Source organism: Prosopis cineraria, unplaced genomic scaffold, assembly GCF_029017545.1.
Source record: "Prosopis cineraria cultivar Desert tree isolate PC_DT_omini unplaced genomic scaffold, ASM2901754v1 PC3, whole genome shotgun sequence".
Lineage (NCBI taxonomy): Eukaryota > Viridiplantae > Streptophyta > Magnoliopsida > Fabales > Fabaceae > Prosopis > Prosopis cineraria.
Window position 1 is genome coordinate 11,030,932 of NW_026555334.1, and position 24,802 is coordinate 11,055,733.

Consider the following 24,802-nt stretch of genomic DNA (forward strand, 5'->3'; position numbering starts at 1 on the left):
CTTTTAGAAATCTAATTTACCTAGCCATTTTTTCTTTCACTTTATATTAGCTTTTATATTTCATGGTGGGCAACGTGGGTCCTTTGCTGTCTTGGCCTAGCTAGTCTCATTCGTGAGCTATCCTAGCTTCCAAATTACTATTCATCATCGAAAGCGGTTGTAAAAAAATTCAAATTTAGCTGCCAACGGCTTCTTCCACTCCGCATTATATAGTAGTTTGAAAGTTAAACCAGTAGTAATGATGATCGCGGATCATTAGTTGGGTCAGCTGGAGAAGTTCAAAAATTCACTGTTGGGCCAATAGGATTAAGTTCAAGTCTTCCAACTGTGCACAATTTTTCTTCCCCTTTCCCCCCTTCCCTTTTGATATGTTAGGTACAGAAGGCCACTCACAGGCAAAAGCAATAAACTGTTACCTTTGAGTATGGAAGAAGTGAAATTCAAGGATGCAGCAAAATCTGAAAATACCTTAGCTTTGAAGAGAAAATGAAATACTTCCTCCGATCCTATTTATAAGACACCTTTTAAAAATAATTTTTGGTTCACAATACATAACTCCTTGCAATGATTAAACTAGTTTTTTTTTTTAATTTTATGCCTTCTTATTAACGTAAAGATATTCAATGTAGTTGTATTATTATTTAAAGACAAAGGTAAAAGGAAAGTGTATATAAATTTTTTATGATATTAAAAAAAGTTAATATACGTGAAATGGTTAAAAGTATCTTATAATAAATATTGGATGGAGTATTAAACAATATCTTTTGCTTAGAGGGGCGAGATGATTTCTAACCAATATAACAAAAGAGTAAAAACAATGAAATTGGAGATTGCTTGATAAGGTTGTATGGTTTTTGTAGTTCTGTGTAATGAAAGAAATAGGCAATATAATAATCATTCCACCTATCACTGAAGATGGGTGCTTATTTAAAAATGGGCAATAATTATCATTATGAATTGATTTGGGGATTAAGCAATGGAAAATGGTTGAAAATGATGCCAACGATTGTTAAAATAAAAATTTACATTAGATGATAGTCTCCATTATTAGCCTTTTCTTAAGCAGGCTGCTTGAAATTGATATAATTTGTATCTTCATAGAGCCAAAGACATGGGGTCAGATTTGAAAATCTTCAGGTTTTCAACCTTGATTTGAAGCATGAAAGGAGCTTATTTGGATTGAATTTTTCATTGATATTGACATTACCGTATGATATTGTTGTGTATGGTATCTTCCCCTTGCCTTTTGGCCCCCATAAAATTGACAGAAACCTTAGAAGGCAAAAAAGTGGAGATGAACCGACCACACTTAGTCTCAGCTGTTAGGTATTACTGTGCTTCTTTATTATAATCACTTTTCACATGGGGCGTTACATAGCGTACTCAGGTCTCTATTTTATTAGAAATGGTTAGCCCCTAAAGTCAACAAAATTTCATTCTTAATTACTCAAAGCTTAGTCTAACTAAAATAATATAAACAGACAACATCTTGGAAATTTCCGTGTTTTTCCTACTTCCCTGTTCGTCTTTTACTGGCTCTGTTTTTGGTACATGAACGAAGCATGATTTCCGAAGCAGCAAAAAAAGCTTAAAATAGTAACATAAACTTGATGAGTAGAAACACCAGGTGTAGCTATTTGAATCAAATTCCAGTCTCTTTCACTGTTTTTGACCAATCATCATCATCATCATCATCATGATAATGGCTGTGGCTAGGTTGAGCTACTAGTGCTTGTCTGTTTTTACAACTTATACTGCAAGAAAATGATGTGTCTCTGAGGGATCATGGGATGGGTCCTGCATAACCCAACTCTCCGAAAGGCTGATACGGTTATTATTAATTATTAGCTTAGAAATGCGATTAGGATGGCTTACCAGAACCATACTTATACTGTCATGATTCATTAAATATGTGATATATATATGGGTAAGAGCAGCTGTACGCGTTTAAAGACAGTTAATTAATTGTTGCATGATCAAATACTAAACATGCATATCAGAAAATGGACCTCTTGCCTAACCTGTTTTTGAAGTTATTATGGCTTTAAATTTGAGTTAGATGATGAGATTTGTGAAGCAAATATTGATGATGATAGTAGGGCCAGTTCTAAAGAAAGTGGACCCTAAAGATATTAAGCATGGCAAGTAACAATCGTGGGCAAAGTACAAAGCTGCAATATTGAAAGACTTGTTTTGATGTTCTGCTTGCTTAAGGCAGTTAATTATGGGAAAGTGAAGGTTTTCTTTAAGACCATTTTTAGAAGAGCCAAAAGATTAAAAAAAAAAAAAGGCGGCAAAAGCCCATTTTAGTTTTGCCCAAGTTTTGATTTGTCCTCAGAAATTAATTTTGGTTTGATATTGTCTTTGAAGTCACCCAAAATAGTTAATATTTTTCCATAATTTCATTAACTCAAGTATTAGAAGTACTTTTTAAGAGCCTAAGCCCGAAATATTAAAATTACAACTTTTTTTAAGAATTATTTTTCCCTCTAAAAGTAAGGCAATTTTATATCATAAGTCCCATATCAAGACCTCACAAGTGGAGTATGACTTATAAGTGTGAAAGGCTCTCTATAACACCCTAATGTTTTAAAACTTGGTCTAAGCATTTGGTTAAGAGTCTAGTTTCTTTTTCAGGTGAATCAGGGTACTTTGGCAAGATTTGAAGGATTTAGTCTTGACTGCTTGTAGATGTGAGTTTAACAAAGGTCATCCACTCACAATCAAAAAATGAATAGGCAAAATCAGCCTTCGACATTCGCACGCGTAAATAAGAAATAAAAATGCCTGTCCACTCACAGATGCTTGCTAGATGTTGACTAGTCAAAATGCAGAATTCATCTGCCAACAGATGAATTTGTGAAGGCACGACCACCCACGGACAAAGATGCAAAAATCAATTTAAAAAGAAAAAATCAAAGGTTTTTGATAGGAGAAGCAAGAGGCAGTGCGAGGGGTGAGGGTTTGAGGTCTTTGGACCAAAAATCATGAGGTTTACAACTTCCAAACTCAAATATAAGGAATGGAACTCAAATTTCTCTCTTTCCTCTTCATTTTGATCGGTAGAAATTAGGATTTATTTGGGTCATTTTGGTTGACAGTTATGGGTCCAAATTTTTTGATGATTGAATAGTTTTTCTAACTCCAAGAGGTGTTTAAGCCTTTCCTAACTTTATTTGGGATTTTGATCGGTGAATATTTGAATATTATTATTCATTGGACAAACCTTAAGTTGTGAAAAGCGCAATGTTGAATTTACGAGCATTCAATGTTTGAGAACCTTAATTAATTGACTTGGGTAATTTAATTATGCTTGTTGGAATGTGGAATTGTGGTTGGACTTGATATTATGTTAAATTTTAGATTTTTGGGATATTGAATTTGAATTTCTTTGGAATTTTTGGTTTAGATGACTATATAATCAATTAGCTTATTCAGTTAGAAACTTGGAATATTAAAGATATGATGTCCAAAATTTGATTAGATTTGTAATTGATTTGAATTATTGTTTTGAACTCAAGATTTTTACTCTATGAAGGATTGTTTAAGGATAAATGAGGAAAATGATTCAAACAGAAAAGATTGTTGTTTAAGTGGGTCATTTGACTCTAGTAGTAATTGTGGTATGTAAGATATGGGAAAAATGTATGTTTGGGTTGGTTGAATAATTTGTTTACTTATCAGTTCTTCTTTGATTGAGTGCTATTGATGCTAAGGAGTAGTTATGAACTTTGTAGGCCTTGGTTTGGGTTTTCAATAGCTAGGTTTTTGTATGGCTCATGGTGTGGAGGTTGCTTGGAATCATGAAGTTGTTCTCGCTAGCCTTATTGCCCTTCTAATGTGAAAGATTGAGGCAACTGAGATTTGATTCTTGTTGTAACATGTGGATGCGATATGTAGTTTTTACTTCTACTTGAGTTTCCAAAAATAATCATTTATTATCCAAAGCTTTGTTTTGATGTTGAAATATTGATTTGGCACGAAGTGATAATGTTTTATGTTATTATATCTTGAAAAATTATATTGTGGAACATATTATTATTGTATTTTTGAGGAGTTTGGAAGATGTGATTCCCTATACATGATATAGTATTTGAGAAAGTGGTAATTATTGCATTAAAATGATATAACGTATTATAGATTTGAAAGTGATTACAAAAGCTATTTTGTTATTGCCCTGATATGTTAAATATAAATGTGATATCGACAGTTTTGTGCACCTTGCCTTGTACTTGTCAAGTATATTTAGGAAATATTACATCTATTATTTGATTATTAATGGCTTTTACCTTTTTGGTGAATGACTGTTTTTGAATACATGTAAATACATTTGTATTTTGGAAATTATTGTTTTGGGATTTTGGTTGTGACTATTATGAATTGACAAATCTATATAGTTCTTTATTACCATATATAACTTTGAAAACATTCATTGTAAGGTCTTCTTTACTAATCTACATATAACTTTAAAAACATGATAATCAAGGGATAAACCCTCAAGGATTACTAGAGTTGTAAAAATTCATAATAGAGAATATTTCTCAAATCATTTACAATGAAAATTTCATTTATATTACAATTTTGAAAACAATACTCTAAGAGTGTTCAAATCAGAGTTTGAAAACTGAGAAAGCTTAAAAATCAAATAGAACTCAAAATCATGAGTTTTAAAACTCAAAAATAAATTTTGTACAAAAAATGACATGTGCACTGTGGCTTGTCTTCTCTGTGCCATGCGCCGCGGCGTATTACACAAATTTGACAGCACAAGGAGCAAACTTTTGATGTGTCCCAGATCTCTATTCAATGTCCGATTGAGGTGGTTTTGGTGCCTACATGGAGCTTTCTCCTAGCTCTAGCTAATAGCACTAGTTTCATACTCAAATTCTTTTTCCAAAAAAGTTGGACACCAAAACATATTTTGACCACTTTTTAACAAAATTTCTCAAATGAGTGTCCTAATTCAACTACACATGTCAAATAGCTTATATCGACCATCCAACCACACTCAATAGACTCCAACAGACTCATGCAATATACCACACATAATTAGAAACACGTTATCACAAAACTATCACTCAACCCTGATTTTTTCAAAACACAATGGGGGAATAAAAGTTGCATAAATACATCAATTTCATCTCAAATCTTTCAAAATACATATGTCTATACTTTCACAAGTATCCACAGGTTTACAACCAAAACTCACTAACTCGAGGCATAAAATACACAAATTATATACAAAATCATGTAAGTAGTGCATAAATCATGTCAAATGATTCTAGTTGGTAATTACATTAACAAATACACATGAAAACAACAAAAAGAGGCATAGAGAGGATTACTCCATAATCCTAGACCTCTGTGTGTTTGTCCAACATAGATTGCATATTAAGAATTGAAAGGTAAGTATAACTTCTCAGTAACCAAGTTTCACCTAACTTATACAATTGCATATCAATTGTAAATAGATACAATTAGGCAAATATACAGACATCCCATATAAACACTTGGCCACGGTTCATAAAACTAACAACTACGTGATAGACTCATAACACACAATATCATGATATTTCAGCAAACATAACACGGTGTCACAATAATAATGGCCATGCACCCCTAACATGTGCCAAACCACAAAATAATAATCACGTGGCCAGTCTTATATGCACAATTATATGCCAACCTTATATCCTCCTGTTACCGCTAGCACGAAACTGGTGGCTATCACATGACTACATCCCTCACGAACTAACTCAACCTATCACTTATGAGAGCTATCAGGCCAGGGTGAACTCACTTACTTATGTAATTTGGTTTCCCCCAGTACTAACCACCACGGGGTGTCGTACCCCTAATCTAACCTCCTTACAAACCGGTAAAGACTAGTTAGGTTTGAGTCCCTTGTAAAACAAGTAGGACAGTCCTGAATCAACCATGGGACAAAGGCTACATCCTGATTCTAATGGTCGATGCCAAGACAAGTTTTTGATTCCAACGATTATTGCCAGTACCACGTGGATTTAAACCAATCTACTTTTCTCCTTAGGCGAACTCCTGCTAATGATTATGTTATGTATATTTTTCACATAATATGCATTTCAAGCGTAACTTCATGGAAAACAATCTCACATACTCATATTCAATCACTCTACATATTTAACATATCACATATTACAAATCTTCACTTTTATAATAACATGTCACAAGTAAATTGATAAATCACAAATAAATGACATAATTAATGTTTTCTTTCCAAAAGTTCATTTCATGATTGAACACATTGCCATATGCATCATTAATTTAAATAATCAAACACGTTTTACAAACATAATTAACTTTCAACTATAAAAAAAATTAGGTTTCCTTCAGTTACCTCAAACCTTTGAGAGGTCAAATGTTTATCCCTTATAATATCAACTTTCAAAGCTTCTCCTAAGCTTGAATGATGCTAAATGATTCACACTACAATATAAGCAATCAATGCCATCAATATCTCATTTTTGATGTTCTACCAACCTAAATCTTCACACACTCTACTTAATCAACCCACACTTCACTATCCATTCATACCCAATGAGCTCTTTAGGTTTCATTAATGCATATTATCATTGATAACAATATCAAACCATCATTAATGTACATAAACCTCTCCCCAACTACCACATTTATGTCAATTTTTGGATATTAAATACTCACATGGACTAACCATTTCCAACATCATCAATGTAGTGTTCCAATATCTTAAACAACTCTCATTATACTTATTTCAACCAATGAAATTGGACCCCATACCCCTATGGATCGAATTTCAACCTTCCAACTCAAAACTTACTATAAGTCATCATAAATGAGGGAGAGAAATGAAGAATAAGGCTTAGATTACTTACTTTAGGTGTTTAAGAGCTTCAATCTATCACCAATATGCTCCAACAACAAACCTTAGTAGAGCCAAAGTCGTGCTCTTTGATTTTCTCTTCCTCTTCTCTATTTTCTTCGCGTTGATACAAATATGATATATTAGATTTTTGGCCATACACCACGGCGCATGCTGCCCTCCACTGTGGCACATGGCACAAAGGAGCCCATTGGATTCAAATCTGCATCTATGCAATGTGGCAGACTGATCACATGCCGCGACATGTGGCATAGATAATAAATTTTCACTCTTTTTTCCTCTTTCCTTGCCCGGATGGCCCGCCATCAATTTGAATCCGGTTTTAGGGCTAAAATCACCACAATTATACTAAGTTAAGCCCCTCCGACCACACTCCTTATTAACTCACTAATCAAAATAATTGGGTTAACTAATCATGGTTAATTTTCTTAGATGTTACATTCTTTCCTACGACCAAGAAGGGAAATGAGGTAGCATATAAAACTTATTATTCCTTATCTACTATCTTCAGCCCGAAAGTAAAAAGAGAAAATAGGCAAAGGTATTCATTAAACCATAGTGGCTAAACTGTGAACTCCATGATCCCCCTTAGAATGTAGAAAACCTCTAATTAAGGATTGCATAAAAAGGCTAGTTATAGGGGCACTTTTTAAACTATAGCCTATGGGTTATAGAAGATGAGTGTTGGGTAGAGATGGAATTTGACGTTAATTATATGTCATGATTGTGTGACAAATAATGGATTTAGTAGTGATTGAAAACTCTTTTAAAATGGTTACACTTTTGTTAAAAGTTGAGAACCTTAATTTGGAATGGTTTTGTATGTGATGCTTTTGGGCATGTATCTCTTTGTATGAAAATATATTGTCTTATAGTATACCTATTTAGATTAGGATTCCTCTTTGGTTATTGAGATTTCATACCCCACCCCTCATTCTAACATTTTTCAAGTGAAAGCTATAACTTGCTTTCTACACTTAAAGGTGAGACTAGTTTGACTTAGACATAAGGTCTTTCAATTGTACTCCTATATATGAGGTTTTCTGGCCAAGTGTTCATAGTATATTTTTATTTATAATGGGATTGTTATATTTTGTTTACTATGGTGGAAGCCCCTTTTGTTGTGATAGGCTTTAGTTCTAGTATGGTAAAGGATTCCTTGAGGTAGGATTGTGGTAATAGGCTCATTATAGGGGTTTCTCTAAAGATGTGTCGTTTTGTGTATCCCAATCTAATTAGTCTTAATTATTTTTGCATCCTAATTTTAGGGATATTACAATCCCCCACCTAACACACTAGTTTTTTTTTTATATGGGCTTTTCCTTTAAATTTGTAATCATAACATTAGTGCTTTCATTAAGACTAATGTTATAGAAAGGGCTACTCATATAAGGTTTTAACAAGTAGGATTTTAAGGGAAGTGCCATGGAATGAAGCCACCTAAGACATCAGGTTCTCAAAGGGGGTGATAATGTCATGAGTCCTACATCAAGAAATCTCATAAGTGGGGTTCGATTTATAAATGTGAGGAGTTCTCTCATCTAACAAGTTAATCATTTAAATAGGCTTTCCTTTTAAACTTGTACTAATAAAATTTTATTATGAAATTTTTATCTATGCATGTAGAAATTATAACTCCTCGCACCTAATGAATCTATGAGAAGCTGCACTTTTTACATCTACAGCTTCGTGTGTGTGTGTGTAATTTTTCCAACCTAACAAGAGATTTGTAGCACAAACCATGAATGAGTTGTGCTAGGCACTTGTGTCAACGAAGACTCTCATAGCTTTGAGCAGCTCAAATTATGAATGATGTGAAAGCGCAATGTTTCATAGGTTAGTTTTGAATTCCATAAGATGGATGGATGCAAGCATGCAACCAAACGCAAGGACCTTAGGCCCTGTTTGGGACAAAGGAATGAGGGAGTGGGATTGGTATTGACATTGACTAATGTCAAGTTTTTATGTTTGGTATAAGGGAATAAGAATTTTAATCCCAAGCCCAAACCCATCTAAGTGGGATTACCCAATATCACCCACCTCTTGGTACTAAAAAATCAATCATGGATTGATTATTTTTTGACAAAAATACCCTCCATCTCTCTCACCTCTATCGTCTCTCCCTCTACCCCCCACCCCTCGCCTCTCATATCTCTGCCACTACCATCTGTCGACCTCCTTCATCGTGCTTCCCACAACCACACATAGGCACAACGACGATGCTAGAACTAGGAAGATGAAGAACAAAGGCGACGCTAGAACTAGCAAATCTGAAGATACAAAGTCGCGAGCCTGAATCATTCACCCAAATCTGGATTGCTCATTGGCCACCATCGACAACGCAGAGACTCGAGTGAAGACAATTGCAGTGGTGCCGAGCGCAAACGTGGGTGTGAGAGAGACTGTGGGCGTGAGGAATGAAGCTAAGAAGGAAGAAGATGAGGAAGATGGAGCAAACATAAGTTGAAGCCAATAAGAAGGAAGATAAGGGTAGTTAGGTCTTTAGCTAGTTTTTGTTGCCTATTATTTTTTTTTAATCCCACATACCAAACATGAATTTAAATCCTTATTTTCAGATCCAATCCCATTACCAATCCCACAAAATTCAATACTTTACACCACACAAGGCCTTAAAATCACATTAGGGCATATAAAGCAAAGAAAAATTGTACAACTTTGACAGCCACCAGAGAATTTATTCAACATTTCTTTTATATATAATATAAATAAGAATTATTTCTCACATGACATGCTCTTCAAGTTGTCTAGAGTATTAGAGTACATTCTGATCAACCATGAAGTCCCACGAGATCAACTTTTTCTCCATGGCACCTTCTGATCAATCAATCACCTTATTTCTCTCTCTCACTCTCTGATTTTTGCAGCTGACCAGAAGGAAAAAGTTGATGTTCTCTGCATTGAGATGTTAATCTGTCAACCAAGTGTCTTCATTTACGGAGTACAATCCTAGATACATAAAATCCTTAATACTGCTCAAGAAAAGAATTTAGTCTCAGGTAATTAAAAAGAAGGGTTGAAAATGTGTCTTCACTGTGCAGCACAGCCTAGAGATATTATTGACCTCAACGAGACAACCAAGCACCATCACATAAGCCTCCTTCAAATTCCTTCTTCTCTAATCCTCAGGACTTGACATTGTTGTCTGTAAGCAATCGAAGGACATTCACATGTCATAAAGATACCATTGTGGCATGATCATCAATGCTGGTGTCTGCATGTGGGCTGTGCCGCCAGAATTTTCCACAGGCTGCAAAACAAGTTTTTTGCAAATGGAATTAATTGAAACAAGAACTAGAACTTTTGAATAAGTAGATTGAATCTTAAAACTTGGAAGAGCATTCTGAGGAGGGTTTCAAATACCAATTCGGCTCTCACTAACACTTACTCTAGCCTGCATGAACATTAAATTAGTACTATAGTAGAATAAACATTTATACATGTCTATATTGAATTAGGTTTAAACTATACCTAGTTCATTAACTCAAAAGGAAATAGGTGAATTGAAATCAAGGATTAACACCGTGTCACTTTAATTCCAGTGAATGGGGTAGTTAGTGTACTAATGACTGTGCATCCGTTGTGTGTCTAAGCAGTAAAGAGAGATTACCGAGCACTTCATGATCTTCATAGGCGTACTTGTATCATTCAGAGGGTGAGAACAAAGGGAGGGGCATCCCTTCTTGGACCAGCAACGGAACGATAAACATAAACTTTATCAGCTTTACTATTATCAACTCCTTCTTCCTTTATCACTTCAACATTCAACCTAGGCATTTCTTTGGCCAACAATCTAGCGCCATTCATTGTCACGTTGCAGTCTGACATCCACAATGACCTCATGGATTCATACTTCTCCAAACCCGATAGAAGTGCTGCGTTGCCAAAAGGACTATCCCTTATCTCCAGCTTTCTCAGCTTTGGACAGCCTTCCATCACACATTGCATACCCCAATCACTGCTTCCAGCAAATGCCACTGAAAGTGTTTCCAAGTTTTTGGCATGCTTCCCTATGTACTCAAATGTCAGGTCAGTCAACAAACCTGATACTGCAAGCCTCTGGAGTTTTGTGCAAGTCTTTACAACTGCCCCAAAAGCCTCATCCATAGGCTCATCTGTTAGGTAATCTGGCTGACGTGGGTTCATTATACAGAGACGAAAATGTGTGAAGTCTGGGCAGTTTTGAACAACAGTTGCTACAGCAGCGTTAGTCATTTGACGGCAAAAGTAGAGGACATAATGCAGTCTCGGACATCCCCTAGACACAGCAATAAACCCTCCTTCAGTAACGCCATGGACAATGCCTTCATCAAAGGGATCTGCAGGAAAAACACGTAGTTCCTCAAGCAAAGGACAGTACGATCCAACAGCTTCCAGCCCCTTGTCTTCCACTGTGTCCAAGACCTGTTTCAGATATTTAATCAGGAAGGTAGTTGTTCCTAGGCCAGTGTGCGCGCACAAGTGTGTGTAAAAGAGAGAGAGGACACTGCTATACTGATAGGGGAAAACAGAAACACATGACAATGAACATGCCTGGAGCTATCTGTGAAGATTTGTTAACTTACATGGCGAACGGTACAACTACTCTAAGGGGTTAAACATTTCACTGTTTAATTATTTTATCAATCTAGATTTCTCAAATGGAATGAATAAAACATTAATTAATAACAAAAGAGAGAGAAGGCATGCTGATTTCTATTTCTGAAAGTTCTGTAAAAAATGAAACTATATGTGAAAGAAGACAGATCAAATCACATACCCAGAGGCGCCTAAGATTTGGACAGTGGACAAGTAGTTTAGCAAGGTCATCACCATCAAAGGTAGAATAACTCAAATTCAAGAAAATGAGATTTGTGCAAGCAGGGTAGAGAACTGGGAGATATTGCGTTGGAGCTGCCCATAAACCAGAAAGGGTGTGAATATTTTTACAATTGCTGAATGCATTTTCCAGCCCAGAGTACTGCTGCGCAGTCAGCTCCTGTGAAAATGTGCCAGTACCGAGCTCTACTAATTGAGGAGCATGAACTAGTAACTTCTGTAACTGCTCCAATGTTATGCTTTTGTTAACTTTCAACGTCTTCAATGATTTGCACCTACTGACAAGTCTCTCAAGTGCATCGAAATTTACGTCGCTGTGCAGGTTGGCAAAGTTAAGTACTTCCAGTGATGTGAAGCTCTCAGGGAAGCAACTCAGCCAATTACCATTTCTATCTTCAATGCCATTCTCCTGTATGTCAAGCTCTGCTAAGTTCCTGCAACCAAGTAGAATGCAGAAGATTATCATGAGTCAAATGCAGCAATGGGTCCGTACATTAAAAGGCTTGTAGAAAGAAGTGTAAATGAATCCTTAAAGTTTCACCCAGTACTGCGAACTTAAAAAAAAAAATTATTTGGCCTATACAAGGTGTCATGTCAAAGCATACCTTTATGATTAGACATTTACAAGCAAATTGCACAATACCTATTTATATCAGGCTTAATATGCATAGCCATAACGTAGTTAATCCAACCGCATATTAACAGATATACAGCTACATCTAACATTGTCTGGGGAGAATGCCTATATATATGGCCATGTTAGAGGTTGACAAATTTGCATAAACCCCAGGCCAAATCAGATAGGTGCTTGCATATATTATTATGCAATTTACAGAGAGATTATGCAATTTGAGATTGTAATTGCTAGGATTGCAAAGTTCTGCAGAACATTCCATAGATTCCCTAATCTAAATGCATTCCAACCAATTGATCTTTAAACTGATGAGTTTTTTCCTTTTCACTTATTGATCTATAGAATTAACCATAATGTAAGAGTGATGCCAACTTTACTCCACCTGCTAAATGACCAGATCCTCAGTCATACAATTTGAATCAACTAAGCCTATTCACATCGCTTTCTAGAAGAATAAATGTTAGTTGATTCCCTGGGTCTTAGCTACAGTTTTTGTGGGCATAGATAAGGAATATTACCATGTTGCCACTCAGTTTATTCCCAATCGTCAAATTACATCATACAGAAAAGGACCCCCCCCCCAAAAAAAAAAAAAAACCTTTTTTCTTTTTCATCAGCATATCTAAAGGGAAAAGCTTTACAGAGGGATTCTGTTTCCACTACCAAAGTTGATGCATAAAGATTACACCAATAGGAAATGATATTTAAGCACCATCATGGCAATCAAACATCAAGCTCTAAAAGAGAATCTCATAAATAAATAAATAAATAAATTATGGAGAAAAATCTGCAAACCAACATATACTACATTATGAAATTTTATTGGAACATGAAATGCAAACATGGATTAAAAAAGGTTCAATTCTTGAACAGTAGGGGCATCAATTCACGCTGGTGCACTATCCAAAAGCATTAGTTCCAAAATGGTAATTTTCTAAGCTGATAGAGGTTTCCATCAGAAGAATGTAAGTAAACCCCATAATCAAACGCATACAACAAAACTAGCCTTCCTTCATCTAAAAAAGGAAGGGGAAATGAAGCATATGATATAATATGAAGTTACATGTGCCACCAAAATCCTAAACAAGAATTCACACAACTGACTTCCAACCTTTTTGTCCTAAAACCACATTAAACAGAAACTTCTATCAAATATAAGTGAGTTGACCACTTCAAAATTTGGAAAAGAAAAGGAATATAATACACGCACGCACGCACATGCACAGAGGGACTTGAATTTTGTTTGCATGGATGATATTCCTTAATATACTGTTGATGTTACAAAAAGGCACAAGATAAGGAGAACATATAAACATATAAAACATAAAGAATATGCACACCAATATGTCGCCTTGTTGGTTTACTGGATTCATGACAACAGCACTAAACAATAGCAGAGATATTCAGCAAACCAGTGGAAAAACTTCAATTCGATTTTAAGCAAACACACTGAAATTTTGTCAAAGCTTAAAAATCTATGATAGTTGATTGGACTCTATTTGTGTCACAATAAGATGCAAACCATAAGATTCGCATAATCTGTACTTTATAATCTCATATAGTGCTCTAACTATTCATGAGAGCACGGAGCACTGATATCTATGACAAAATATCTGAGACTCTAGAAGAGACTCACAACTTCGACAGTAATGTAAATCATAAGCAAGCCCAAAACATATAGATTTGAACATTTTATTGTTTCATCTTCCCCGAAAAAAAAAAAAAAAAGTGGGGGAAAGTGATGGGTGTATCGAGATAAAAATGTCCATCAAATATTGCATTACAGGCAAAACGTCTCATCAATAAAGAAACTGAACAAGGGGGCATGTTACAAAATAGTGTAACTGATATCTGCATATCCACAACTGTAAGCAGGAAAGCCCGCTCCCTTTCTCCATATGATAAGAAAAGATTTCATATGAAACAATAATATCACCAGATTAATGAAAAACAAGAAAAGTTAAGCGCGCATCAAATGAAACAGTGATTTATTAATACTGTGTGATTCTTGAATTTCACAGCGTTAAACTGTTCAAAGGAAATGAATAACAAACGAGGCAAAAGCAATATGTCAATGAAGACAAAGGTTTCAGAAATGAATCGCAAAATTTATATTTTCAGAACAAGGACTTGGAAGTAATTCTTACTTGCAATTAGTGGCAATCGCAGCCAATCCATCAGTGCTGAATCCATCACAACTCAGAAGTGAAAGAGCTTTGAAATTGGGAAAGGAGAGAGACAGAAACTCCAGGCTCTCATCAGTCACAGCCATCCTCTTGAGCCTCAACTCCTGAAGCAATGGATATTTCTTCGCAAACACCATGAGCCATGAATGAATATCAGCTCCCCAATTAGGAGGAACCAAGTTGAAATCCGAGAAACGAGGCTTCCCTTTTAATGTCACACAACGTATGTTTGGGAACCGCCGGGTCAAGATCTCAGGAGACACAGAATAACAGTTTCCAATGAACACATGACTTCTAGACCATCGTTCAGCGTTATACCAGTCTTTACAAACCAAGGAAACAGAGCTTCGATCTTTGTGTGATTTTAGCAGACTTAAAAGCCGTTCCAGAACCTCGTCAGGAAAAGTTGTTGCTCGATTTGAATCGTTTGACTCTGGCCATTCCTTCTTCCTCTTGCCCTCCATATTCCCACCCAGAAGCTCAAAGAACCAAAAAGTTTCAGAGCTAGGCTGGGAGAGATGTTCCTAGTTTATGACTTCCAATCAAGCTAAAACAGCTGCTGAAGTAAAAGCAACAATCGACAGGATGAGGGTATGAGGAGAAAAGCAAATAACCAAAAGAAAAAATTCCTAACCCATAAAATCAAAAGCAATCAATCAACATAAATAAAGCAATGTACGAAGTACTTGCTTCCACTTTTTCAAGCTGATAATTTCCTGAACACAGAAAATACGCGCTTTCCTTGAGTTCTCTCGTTGAAAACTTAAAACCAGACTTTATCAGCTTCCAGAAACAATTCAGAAAGAAAACAAATTTGGAGAAGAATCCCAAAACCGAATCTGAGATCCGCTGAATAGTAAGGCCCAGAAGATCTAACACATAAATTTAATGTGTTGGCATAAATAACTGACGATTTGGGTCACTAAAAAATAGGATCTTTTGCATGAAACAATCTGCCATCAGTTTTACTCGATGAGGAAGGCTAGGGAACGAGGAAGGCACTGGTAAGTAATTGGCACAACCCTGAAGCGTAGCATAGCAAAAGCAGAACAGAAGAGAGAATTTTTAACGAAGCGGATTAATTATTGCAATTATTTATTTGAAAGTATTATCTGTTGTCAGCTCTCCACCTATGCTAAGCCGATACTGCGCACAGACATGGCTGGCTATCAAGATAACGACAATAATGAGAGTGAGGAAATGAGGAAATCGCAGCCACCCCCACTAGCTTGAGCCTTTGTGCGCCATGCGCACAAGCCCTCAGCTTTCGCCACGTACACAAATCCCTCACATACATACCGCATATTCGTTCCTAGAAAAGTGAAATCCTGTGCATTAATGAGATTAATCGGGCCTAGATATAGTAGAAGAACTAGTCTCTTGTACAATGACGAACCGTGATTTGATTCTCCAAAAATGTGCTAACATTTAGTGTCATAAATAAATATACTTTTGATCATATTTATAAATTATTTTTATTAATTTTATTAATATTAATATAATAAAAATATAAAGAATAAAAATAAGTAAATTTCAAACATAATTTTTAAGTAAAAAGTAAAAAGTAAGTCAATAATATAATATTATTTTTTTATTTTTCTTCATCTTACTTTTTAAGGATAATTTGAGAATTTTAATTTAAAACAAAACAATCTCATCAATAAATAATTTATAAAATGTATCAGATTATGCTTCTAGAAAGTGACTTATATACTGGATCGGAGGAGTACACTCATTAAAAAAAATATGGGTTTCATTTGCGATCATTAAAATTTATTAATATTTAAAAATTATTAAAATATATTTTGTAAAAAAAATTAAAATAATTTATATGATCAAAATTCTCCTTATTTATAATAATTTTGGAAAAAAATTTGAGATTTAATATTTTTTAAATGTTATTCTTTCAATCCTCTTTATAAATCATTTCTATCAATCTTATCAATATCAATGCAAAAAAAAAATATAAGGAGTAAAAGTGAGTAGAACTTCAAACATATCCTTATGTAATAAATTTAAAGTAATTTCATGAAGATTAATTTTAAAAATACTTTTTAAATATTACCTAAAAAGTCACAACGTGATTTATAAATGAGATCAAATGAATCTTTTAAGATATGACTTATAAATGAGACTATATGGAGTATATGATAAAATTATTGACTGTCATTAGGTTAAATAAATCAAATCATTAATATTGTATCACATGAGATATTTGTTGAGTAAGCATACTTAAGTTACTTACTGAATTTAAATGTATAACTATATATTAAACGTGATTGTCTCTAATAAAAAAATATAAATAAATAATAAAAAATTAACTAGGATGAACACTTGAATCAATTTATGGAAATTCTTTGGCTAAAAAAAACTTGTTTTTAATTAATTCAGGCAAATAAATTACTCCATCCTGTTCAAATGATAGTGTATTTTCCAGAAATTTTTTTTATTTTTTAATGTTATGTCTTGATGGATATTAATTATAGTTTAAATTATTTCTATTTAATTTTATTATCGATAAAAAATAATGTAATAAAAATTTAATTTTTTATTTAAATAGGAGTGAAATTGAGAGTTTAATATATTTTTTTGATAAATTTAATAAATTAATTACTTGTTTTTTATTTTGGTGAAATAATCAGAAATGTTTTTATTTATTTTATTTTATTTTAATTTTTTTGGAAAAAAGGGATTGCACAAGTGTTACTGTTGTATAAGTAACGATATCGATGAACCGCGTATCTTATTCTCTTGCTTTTTAGGGTAAGATTGTCTTTTTACTGAACTTTCCTAGCCAACAGATTTTACTGAATTCTTTAATATTGGTTTAACAGATGCAGAATCATGTTTTTAGGATTTTTTTTTTGTTAGATATTATTTAAGAGGATTTTTGGCATTGAGGCTTTTTTTTTAAGCTAGGATATATGAAAACTATTTTGTGAGAAGTTCGGGTTAATCTTTTTTTTATTGATTTTAATGGGATATTAAGTTGGGATGATATGGATGGTTTTAGAAATGATATATAAATATTTTTCCACAATTAAATAATTACAAGAAAAACTGAAAAGGCATGGGATAGTGACCAGTGCAAAGATATTTTCATATTACTTATTAATAAAATACTCACATTGATTAACGGTTTTGAATCTACATTTTCATTAAAAAAAATTTAAGTTTTATGTAAATATAAAGGTTTTTTTTTTCTGCGTAAAACTTCCTGGTACTACAGCTTAATTTAAATTTAAGTATTGTTAGGTTATTCGGGCCCGCTTTAATTATGTGAAAAATAATGATATAAAATTACAAATATGGCTTGCTAAAAATGTACTGAAATTTTATTTGATTCCAAATTTATCTTAATGTTTAAAATATTCAACCATATCATTCTAAATTATTTTGTTATCTTAAATCAATCAATTTCATTTTGATAAAGTATATTTTATTAATATATTACTGTGTCATGAAATGAAAATTTTTATTTGGTGAAATTATTCTTTCTTTTCAGAAATTATTTTTATTATATAATTTTTAATGTTTTTAAATTTAAAAAAGAAAATGAAGTACATCGTATCATGCTCAGTAATTTAGACAAACTATGCAAGAGGACATTGAATTATCAGATTGAGATAATAAGAGTTATTGAGTTTTATATATTAAGAAAAATGAGTCATTGAGATTTCATTTTAAGCGATAGTTACACTTCTCGACAAGAATCTTAAAATGATTAATATATAGCAACCAAACATTAAACTCTTCTACCATGGTCGAGAAAGCGACGTGCTGTTGATTTGTTTTCTTTTCTTTTCTTTTTTTGGTTTGTCCCGACCCCTGAAAAAAAAAATATAAAAATATTTTTAAATTGAGATGGGACACAAAATTACAATAAAATGTCCCTTTCTAAATATATTATTATATTTTTTAATTAGTTTTCTTTTATTAATATTTGAAACTTTATTTCTTCATTTATAGTTGTAGTATGTGTGTGTATTATTATTTTACTTTCTTTTTAGATAACCACATGCTCATTTAAGTGATGTAACTCTATGATTATATTATTATTATTGTAGAAGTTCATTTGTACTTGACTGTTGTGGTTGCTGTGAATTGTGATTGTGTTATTTTACTTTAAATTGTACTTCCTTCAATCTAAAATATAAAAACTTATTAACTAATTTTGGTTTAAAATGTCAACAATCTAGTATATGTAAAAAAAATTATTTTAACCATTGTATTTATAACTTAAATCTTTATATAAGTGTCTCTTATTATCATCATATGTATTGATAATTGGGATTATGGATAAAAAGGAACAATACTATATATTTTTTTATGGAAATTGGTACTTTATTGGTATGTGAATTTTTTTAAAAAATCACTTATATTTTGAATTGAAAAAAGTAGTTGCTCTAGCTCAAAAATTGAATTTATTTACTCTTATTTTTTGGTTTTAGACTTACATGTTATATGATCTAATAAATATCATTGTCTCAATTTCCTTTCATGTTTTGTATGTTTTAATGAGACATCCTAGTCTCTCTCGTTTCAATTCTAAACAAGACAAGATGAGACATGAGACAAAAGAATAGTCTTATTTAATTTTCAAGACAAGACACGAGACAGGCTATCTTAATTTTGTTCCATTCATGAATACCCCTAAATATAGGTCTTAATTTACAAAAAACATGCATTAAAGTAGTACTACTAAAATTTATGTGATATGAAAAAATTAATTTTTTTCTCCAATTGTACGTTATCCCTATTTAATTGACATAAGTAAGAGTATATTTTTATGTATCAAGAGTGAGATAGATAATTTAGATTTCTTCTTAGGATGTTTTTAAAAAAATATATTTCCTCATGTCCTATTTATAATTAGTCACTTCAAACATATTTCATTATAACCCAAAAAACATTAAATTTCATCATCAAAAATTTAATAAGTTTTTAACTTTATCTCTATTAAATATGCATGCTTTAAAAATAAAATACTTCAACATCTAATAATTTTCCCAATACTTAATAAAAGGATAGCATATTGCATTATTTACATACATTTTATAATGATTTTCTTGTATTATTGCATTCTTGGGGATTCAATTCTTGCGTAATTAGACATTTCTAGACCTTTAGAATCAATTAGGGTCCATTCTTAGCTTTGGGTATTTTTGATCATTTTGGCCATTTTTGGGACATTTCAAAACATTAGCCTAGTTTGTGTCTTTTGTTTTCTTAAGTACAATGAAACAAATTTGATCTTCTAATTCATTATAAATTGAAAAAAGACATCAAAAATATAAGTTATAGAATATTCTTAAAAAATTCATTAATACTAAATTGTCATGTTTTGTAACCTATAACATTAAAAATGGCATTGGATCTTACAATTGAGCTTGAATTATCATTTGAGATTTTGCACACATGCTTTGATACTCTTGTGTAAATAATTGTAGGTGCAAACAAGGAATTAAAAAAGGATTAAATGGCCAAAAGATTGGATTACAACGATAAAGTACAAAGCAAGAAGAACCTAGAGTAACATGTGTGCACGATTTGATCTAAAAGTCTTTTAAGGACTCTAAGCATAGAAGATTTTGACCAAGCAACTAAATAATCACCCTTTGATCATCTTTTTAGAAGCATTTAGTGAGTTTTAATCAAATGTAAGCATCCTACAAGAGTTATAAGTGCAACCAAGTTAACCTAGCTAGAATATGTGGTGTCCACATTCATTTTTGAATTTCCTAATCAAGTTTGTTAATTGTTTCAAATTTTTCTATGGTTTTGATCACCTAAAAATTATATTATTTTATCAATTTGACATACCACCACATCATTGGAAATGTTTTGGCCAAGACTCATTCAACTATTCCTCATTCTACACATTGGTTTGCCATCTCACTCTCTCAATTCTTTCATTTTTTAGCATCATTCTTCTGGGCACTTCCCCATTTTCTCTCACTTTCAAGCCACAATCTCCTCTTCTTAATCAAGACTTGAAGCCATGGAAGCCATCAATTGAAAAAAAAAAAAAAACTCAACTCAATTGAAGGAGAAAACCACCATGAAAGGCTAGATTCTTCAAGCTTTCTAAGGATGAAGAAGCCACCAATTGAGTTTTTTTAAACATTTTTTCTTGCTTTCAATTGCATTGAATTCTTCTTTTCTTCTTTTTATGTTTCGTGACTTGTGTTTATAATGATTGATTATAGGTCATAGATCCATCATCATGGCCAAAATTCTTATTTAGAGAAGGAAATGATGTACATTTGATTCTTGTATTATGTAGCTATACATAAATGTTTGTGTTTATGCTTCAATGTCTTGATGTATAAATGCATTTTCATTTCAATCTCTTGTTGTACTTGGCTATGAATATTGACTTGGTTGAGGTCTTAAGCTACAGCCAATACTATAATCATGATTGATTTAAAGTAATTAAACATGATCAAGGTAAGAGATAGGACTAGTATTAAAACTTTAATCACAAATTGGTGTAGCTTTTAGGGTTTGTGCATTGGTCTAACCACTCACACCTAGTCCTAATGGTAATTAGGACATCTTCACACACCACTTAAAGAAGACAATTGAATTCAAACAAAGGCAAGAAAGGGCAAAGATATAAGTAGTGGAATCTAACCTTGAAAAGCTACTTTGAATGCTTGGTTGAGTTTACACACTTTCCTTTTGTTTGCTTGCACCAAAAACCAAAATTATAAACATTCTAAACTCTCAAACATTTTGAATTACTTCTGGAATAATCTAAGTTGTCTATAGTCATTGATATGATTTGGTTGCAATTGTATGCTTTTTAGGATAAAATGACCTAAAGTGTATTCATACTCATATTTTAGTTTCTTTAAAAGGCTTGTATGACTCAGGTCTTTTTAGAGGTAAAATAATAAAGATAAACAAAAAAATTTATAGGGATGATATATGTTTATATATGATCAAAATAAATATTCTTTTTATCATATAAATAAAGCCAGAAGAGTATTGATTGCGCATTAAAACCTATATCAACACTCATATTCAAGGACAAAAGATAATTGAAAATTAGGAACGAAATTTTGGAAGCAGTAAGTATAATGGTGCACAAAATGAATATAAAATCCACTAATTATATTAATGTAGCGTTAGTTTATAGTTAGTATGTGAAGAATAGGTGAATTATTTATTTTTACAAAGTTGGAGGGAATTTTCAAGGGCTAATGATGATGCTGAAGGGTTTAATTAATTGGGGTGTCCTTGAATTACGAAACCTGCTTTGAAGATTGCGATGCACTCGATGTTCTCACCAAATTCAATTCAATTTCCGACTTAGAATAATGGTCAAAGATATGCCACTTGATGAATTACTCATCATTGAACAGTAAACAAAACTTTTTTTTTTTCTGGGGGAAAAACACAGAGAACCATCATACTCCCATTTTTTGGGGCTTAAAATAAATAATAAATATAAATACACATTTTTATAACTTATATAGTGTCATGATTGAGACGCAATAATGAAAGCCTCCCATTTTTTATAAAGAAGAAAAATGAGAGCTACTCCTTGTTACATTTTAGCATGATTTTCGGTGAGGTTGCATTATGCTAATTTCACCATACTTGGCATTTTGGAGATTTTTTGAATCCTTTTAACACTTTTTTTTTTTAAAGTACTAGATCTGTTGCTTCAGAGAAAATTGACATTTATTTTAATATATACAATTGTATTGTGTACGTCAAAATCATGGACATGTGATTAGGGAAGGGATGATTATGAATAGATGTGAATAGGATATATATAGTTTTTAACCATTCAACTCATTTTCGGTAGGAATTTAAAGTATTTTCTAAAATTGAAACAAAATATATTCACATGGGATAATTTTTAAAACAAAACATTTAAAAAAATATTCTTATAATACTATTTAGATGACAATTTTTTTTTTGGTAAAACACTGAATATCTTAAGTCACATTAAATTCTAAATAATCCAAATAAATTTAGGTTATGCTCTAGATACAAATAATTCTTCCAAAAATTACTTCTAAATGTACATGACTTACATCTGAGTCGTTGTGCTTAATGGAGTTTAACTCCTTTTACCATAACCAATGCTTATTGGCATTAAGATCACATTTTTTTAATTATATCTTAATTTTTTTGGTAGAATTATATCTCATTGATCAAAATATATGATAATGATGTAAAATAATTTGGTGGTATAAGTTTATTTCATTTCCTTAAATTTTTTTTTTGGTGGTGGACTGTGTTTAGAATTGATTCCCCCACCAATTCAAGGGCCCTTTCCTAGTTTTTATTTATTTATGAAGATGTGAATAAATGTAGTTAAATAAGCATATATTACAAGTTAACAGTGATGTGTTATCATACTATCAACCATACTTTGATCCGAATTCAAAAAATATCCCTAAACATGCATGTACAAATCAAATATAAATAGAAAATTTTACTAGTAATTTCACTAGATGCATATGTAAGACATTATCTTGGTTTCAAAATTAGTGTAGAGTGGATAAAAATAATGGGTTTAAATGGTAAATTGGAATAGAAACTATAACTTAGGACTCTAAATTTTTTTTCATGTAATGTTTTTTTAATTTTTAAAAACAGTGTAATGTTATCTTTATTGTCAATAGTTGACAAAAAAATTATAAAAAAGAATCTCAAAATTTACTGACAGTGACGGTTAAAAAAAATATAAAAAAGAATCTCAAAATTACTGACAGTGGCAAAAAAAATTCTTAATCTTTTTTGTAATTTTTTCTCTATAATTTGGGATTTTTTCTGCAAATTTTTTACGATCGAAAATTAGTGTAGAGTGATAAAAAAAACAGTAATTACGAGAAAGCTCAAAGTGATTGAAGACATATTGATGTAAAATCTAGATGAAGAGAATAACTACGGGAATGAAAATAGGAAAAATCTCTTTCCAAAAAAATATTTTGACATGTAAAAACACTTTAATTTCCTCACCTTTGTTCCCTCAAATTCCCTTTCCATAAATCAAACACAACCTCCTAATATTTAATCAAACAAGAAACATCAACTCAAGATTTCTCCAACTTCAAGCCGCTCATCCTAGGAGGTTTTGTTTTTTGTGTGCATTTGGAGTGAATTGCACACTTAAGTAGCCTTTTTTTAATTAATCCTATGGTTAGAGGTTATATTAAAAAAAATTCCAACAAACACTTCCTTAAAGTCTACTAAAATCATGTAAACATCACTTTTATTTAATAAAAAAATAAATTCTTGAAATTTCTAATAATATGTTTAAAATTATAATTCGAATATTTGTTTGTTAAACAAATCATATGATGGGATGAGAAAAGAGATTATTATAATTTAAAATGTAGGAAATGTGGCATGTGGACTGGGGATGGATGGGAGATGTTGTGGAGGCATCTAAGACTAAGAAGAGTCTATCTGTTCTGTTCAAGTGGGGCCCTTATTGAATTGTTTAGGGGTTAGGTTAAAGAAAACACATGCCTCCCCCTAACCCTTTTTTAAACTTCAACATCACCATTTTTATATATTTCTTTCTATTTCTCTCACTAGACTCTGCCATTTTAGTGCTTTCACCCTCACCTCTCCATTGCTTGCCCCTCCCTATCATTTCACCACCATTCATGCTTCCAGCTAGTTTTACTTACCAGTTTTCTTTCATGGATTTAAATGCAAAATAATTGATATGTAAGTGTCATAAATTATATTTAAAATATCTTTTCTAGCGTGATTTTATTTTTAACGATATCTTTAAAATACTTGGGCTGCCTTTACACCCATTAACATTATTGGATATTAGATATTTTTTTAAATAGTTTATTTTCAAATGACTTAGTTTTCATTTGAACAGCACTTTTTATATTTCAGATGTGCTTTTTGGAAAAATTTTGAAGTGATGTTTGTTATCAAAGTTAAAGTCAAGCTGAGTTGTAAAATAAAGATAGAAAACTTACCATTGGGAAATGAGACTGGATGTTATTGTCATGTGAAGTGAAAGTAAGAATTAGGGAATAAAATTGAATGTTATTGAATATGAATATAAAGAGTTGTCCGGGAAGAGGTTGGTAGGTTAGAAATGAATGAGGGGAGAGGAGAGGGTTGAGAATTGAGATTGAAAGAAAAGAGATTCATAGTTTGGTGCAAGAGATAAGAGAAGAGAGGCTAACATGGTGGAGGATGGGCCACAACAGATTAAAGGCCTCTGATTTCATTAGTAAAAGGGACATGGACCCCCCC

General features: G+C 32.4%; 1 protein-coding gene across 5 annotated transcripts; it reads right to left on the bottom strand.

Annotated features, from left to right (window-relative positions):
* Positions 1–9,592: 9,592 nt before the first annotated feature.
* LOC129306191 (transport inhibitor response 1-like protein Os04g0395600) lies at positions 9,593–15,702 on the bottom strand. 5 transcript variants are annotated; one of them, XR_008592172.1, is made up of 5 exons: positions 14,516–15,699; positions 11,676–12,168; positions 10,527–11,320; positions 9,981–10,166; positions 9,593–9,811 (listed from the first exon to the last, which is right to left on the bottom strand). XR_008592172.1 is itself a non-coding variant. In XM_054946642.1 (5 exons), exons 2-4 carry the CDS (start codon positions 15,016–15,018, stop codon positions 10,565–10,567), a joined length of 1,752 nt encoding a protein of 583 aa, XP_054802617.1. In that variant the 5' UTR covers positions 15,019–15,110; positions 15,245–15,699; the 3' UTR covers positions 9,593–10,166; positions 10,527–10,564. The 5 variants fall into 5 exon arrangements, 4 of the variants coding, with proteins under 4 accessions (XP_054802617.1, XP_054802616.1, XP_054802615.1 ...); XM_054946642.1 differs by having other exon boundaries at positions 9,593–10,166; positions 14,516–15,110; positions 15,245–15,699; XM_054946641.1 differs by having other exon boundaries at positions 9,593–10,166; positions 14,516–15,113; positions 15,245–15,699.
* Between the last annotated feature and the right edge of the window lie 9,100 nt (positions 15,703–24,802).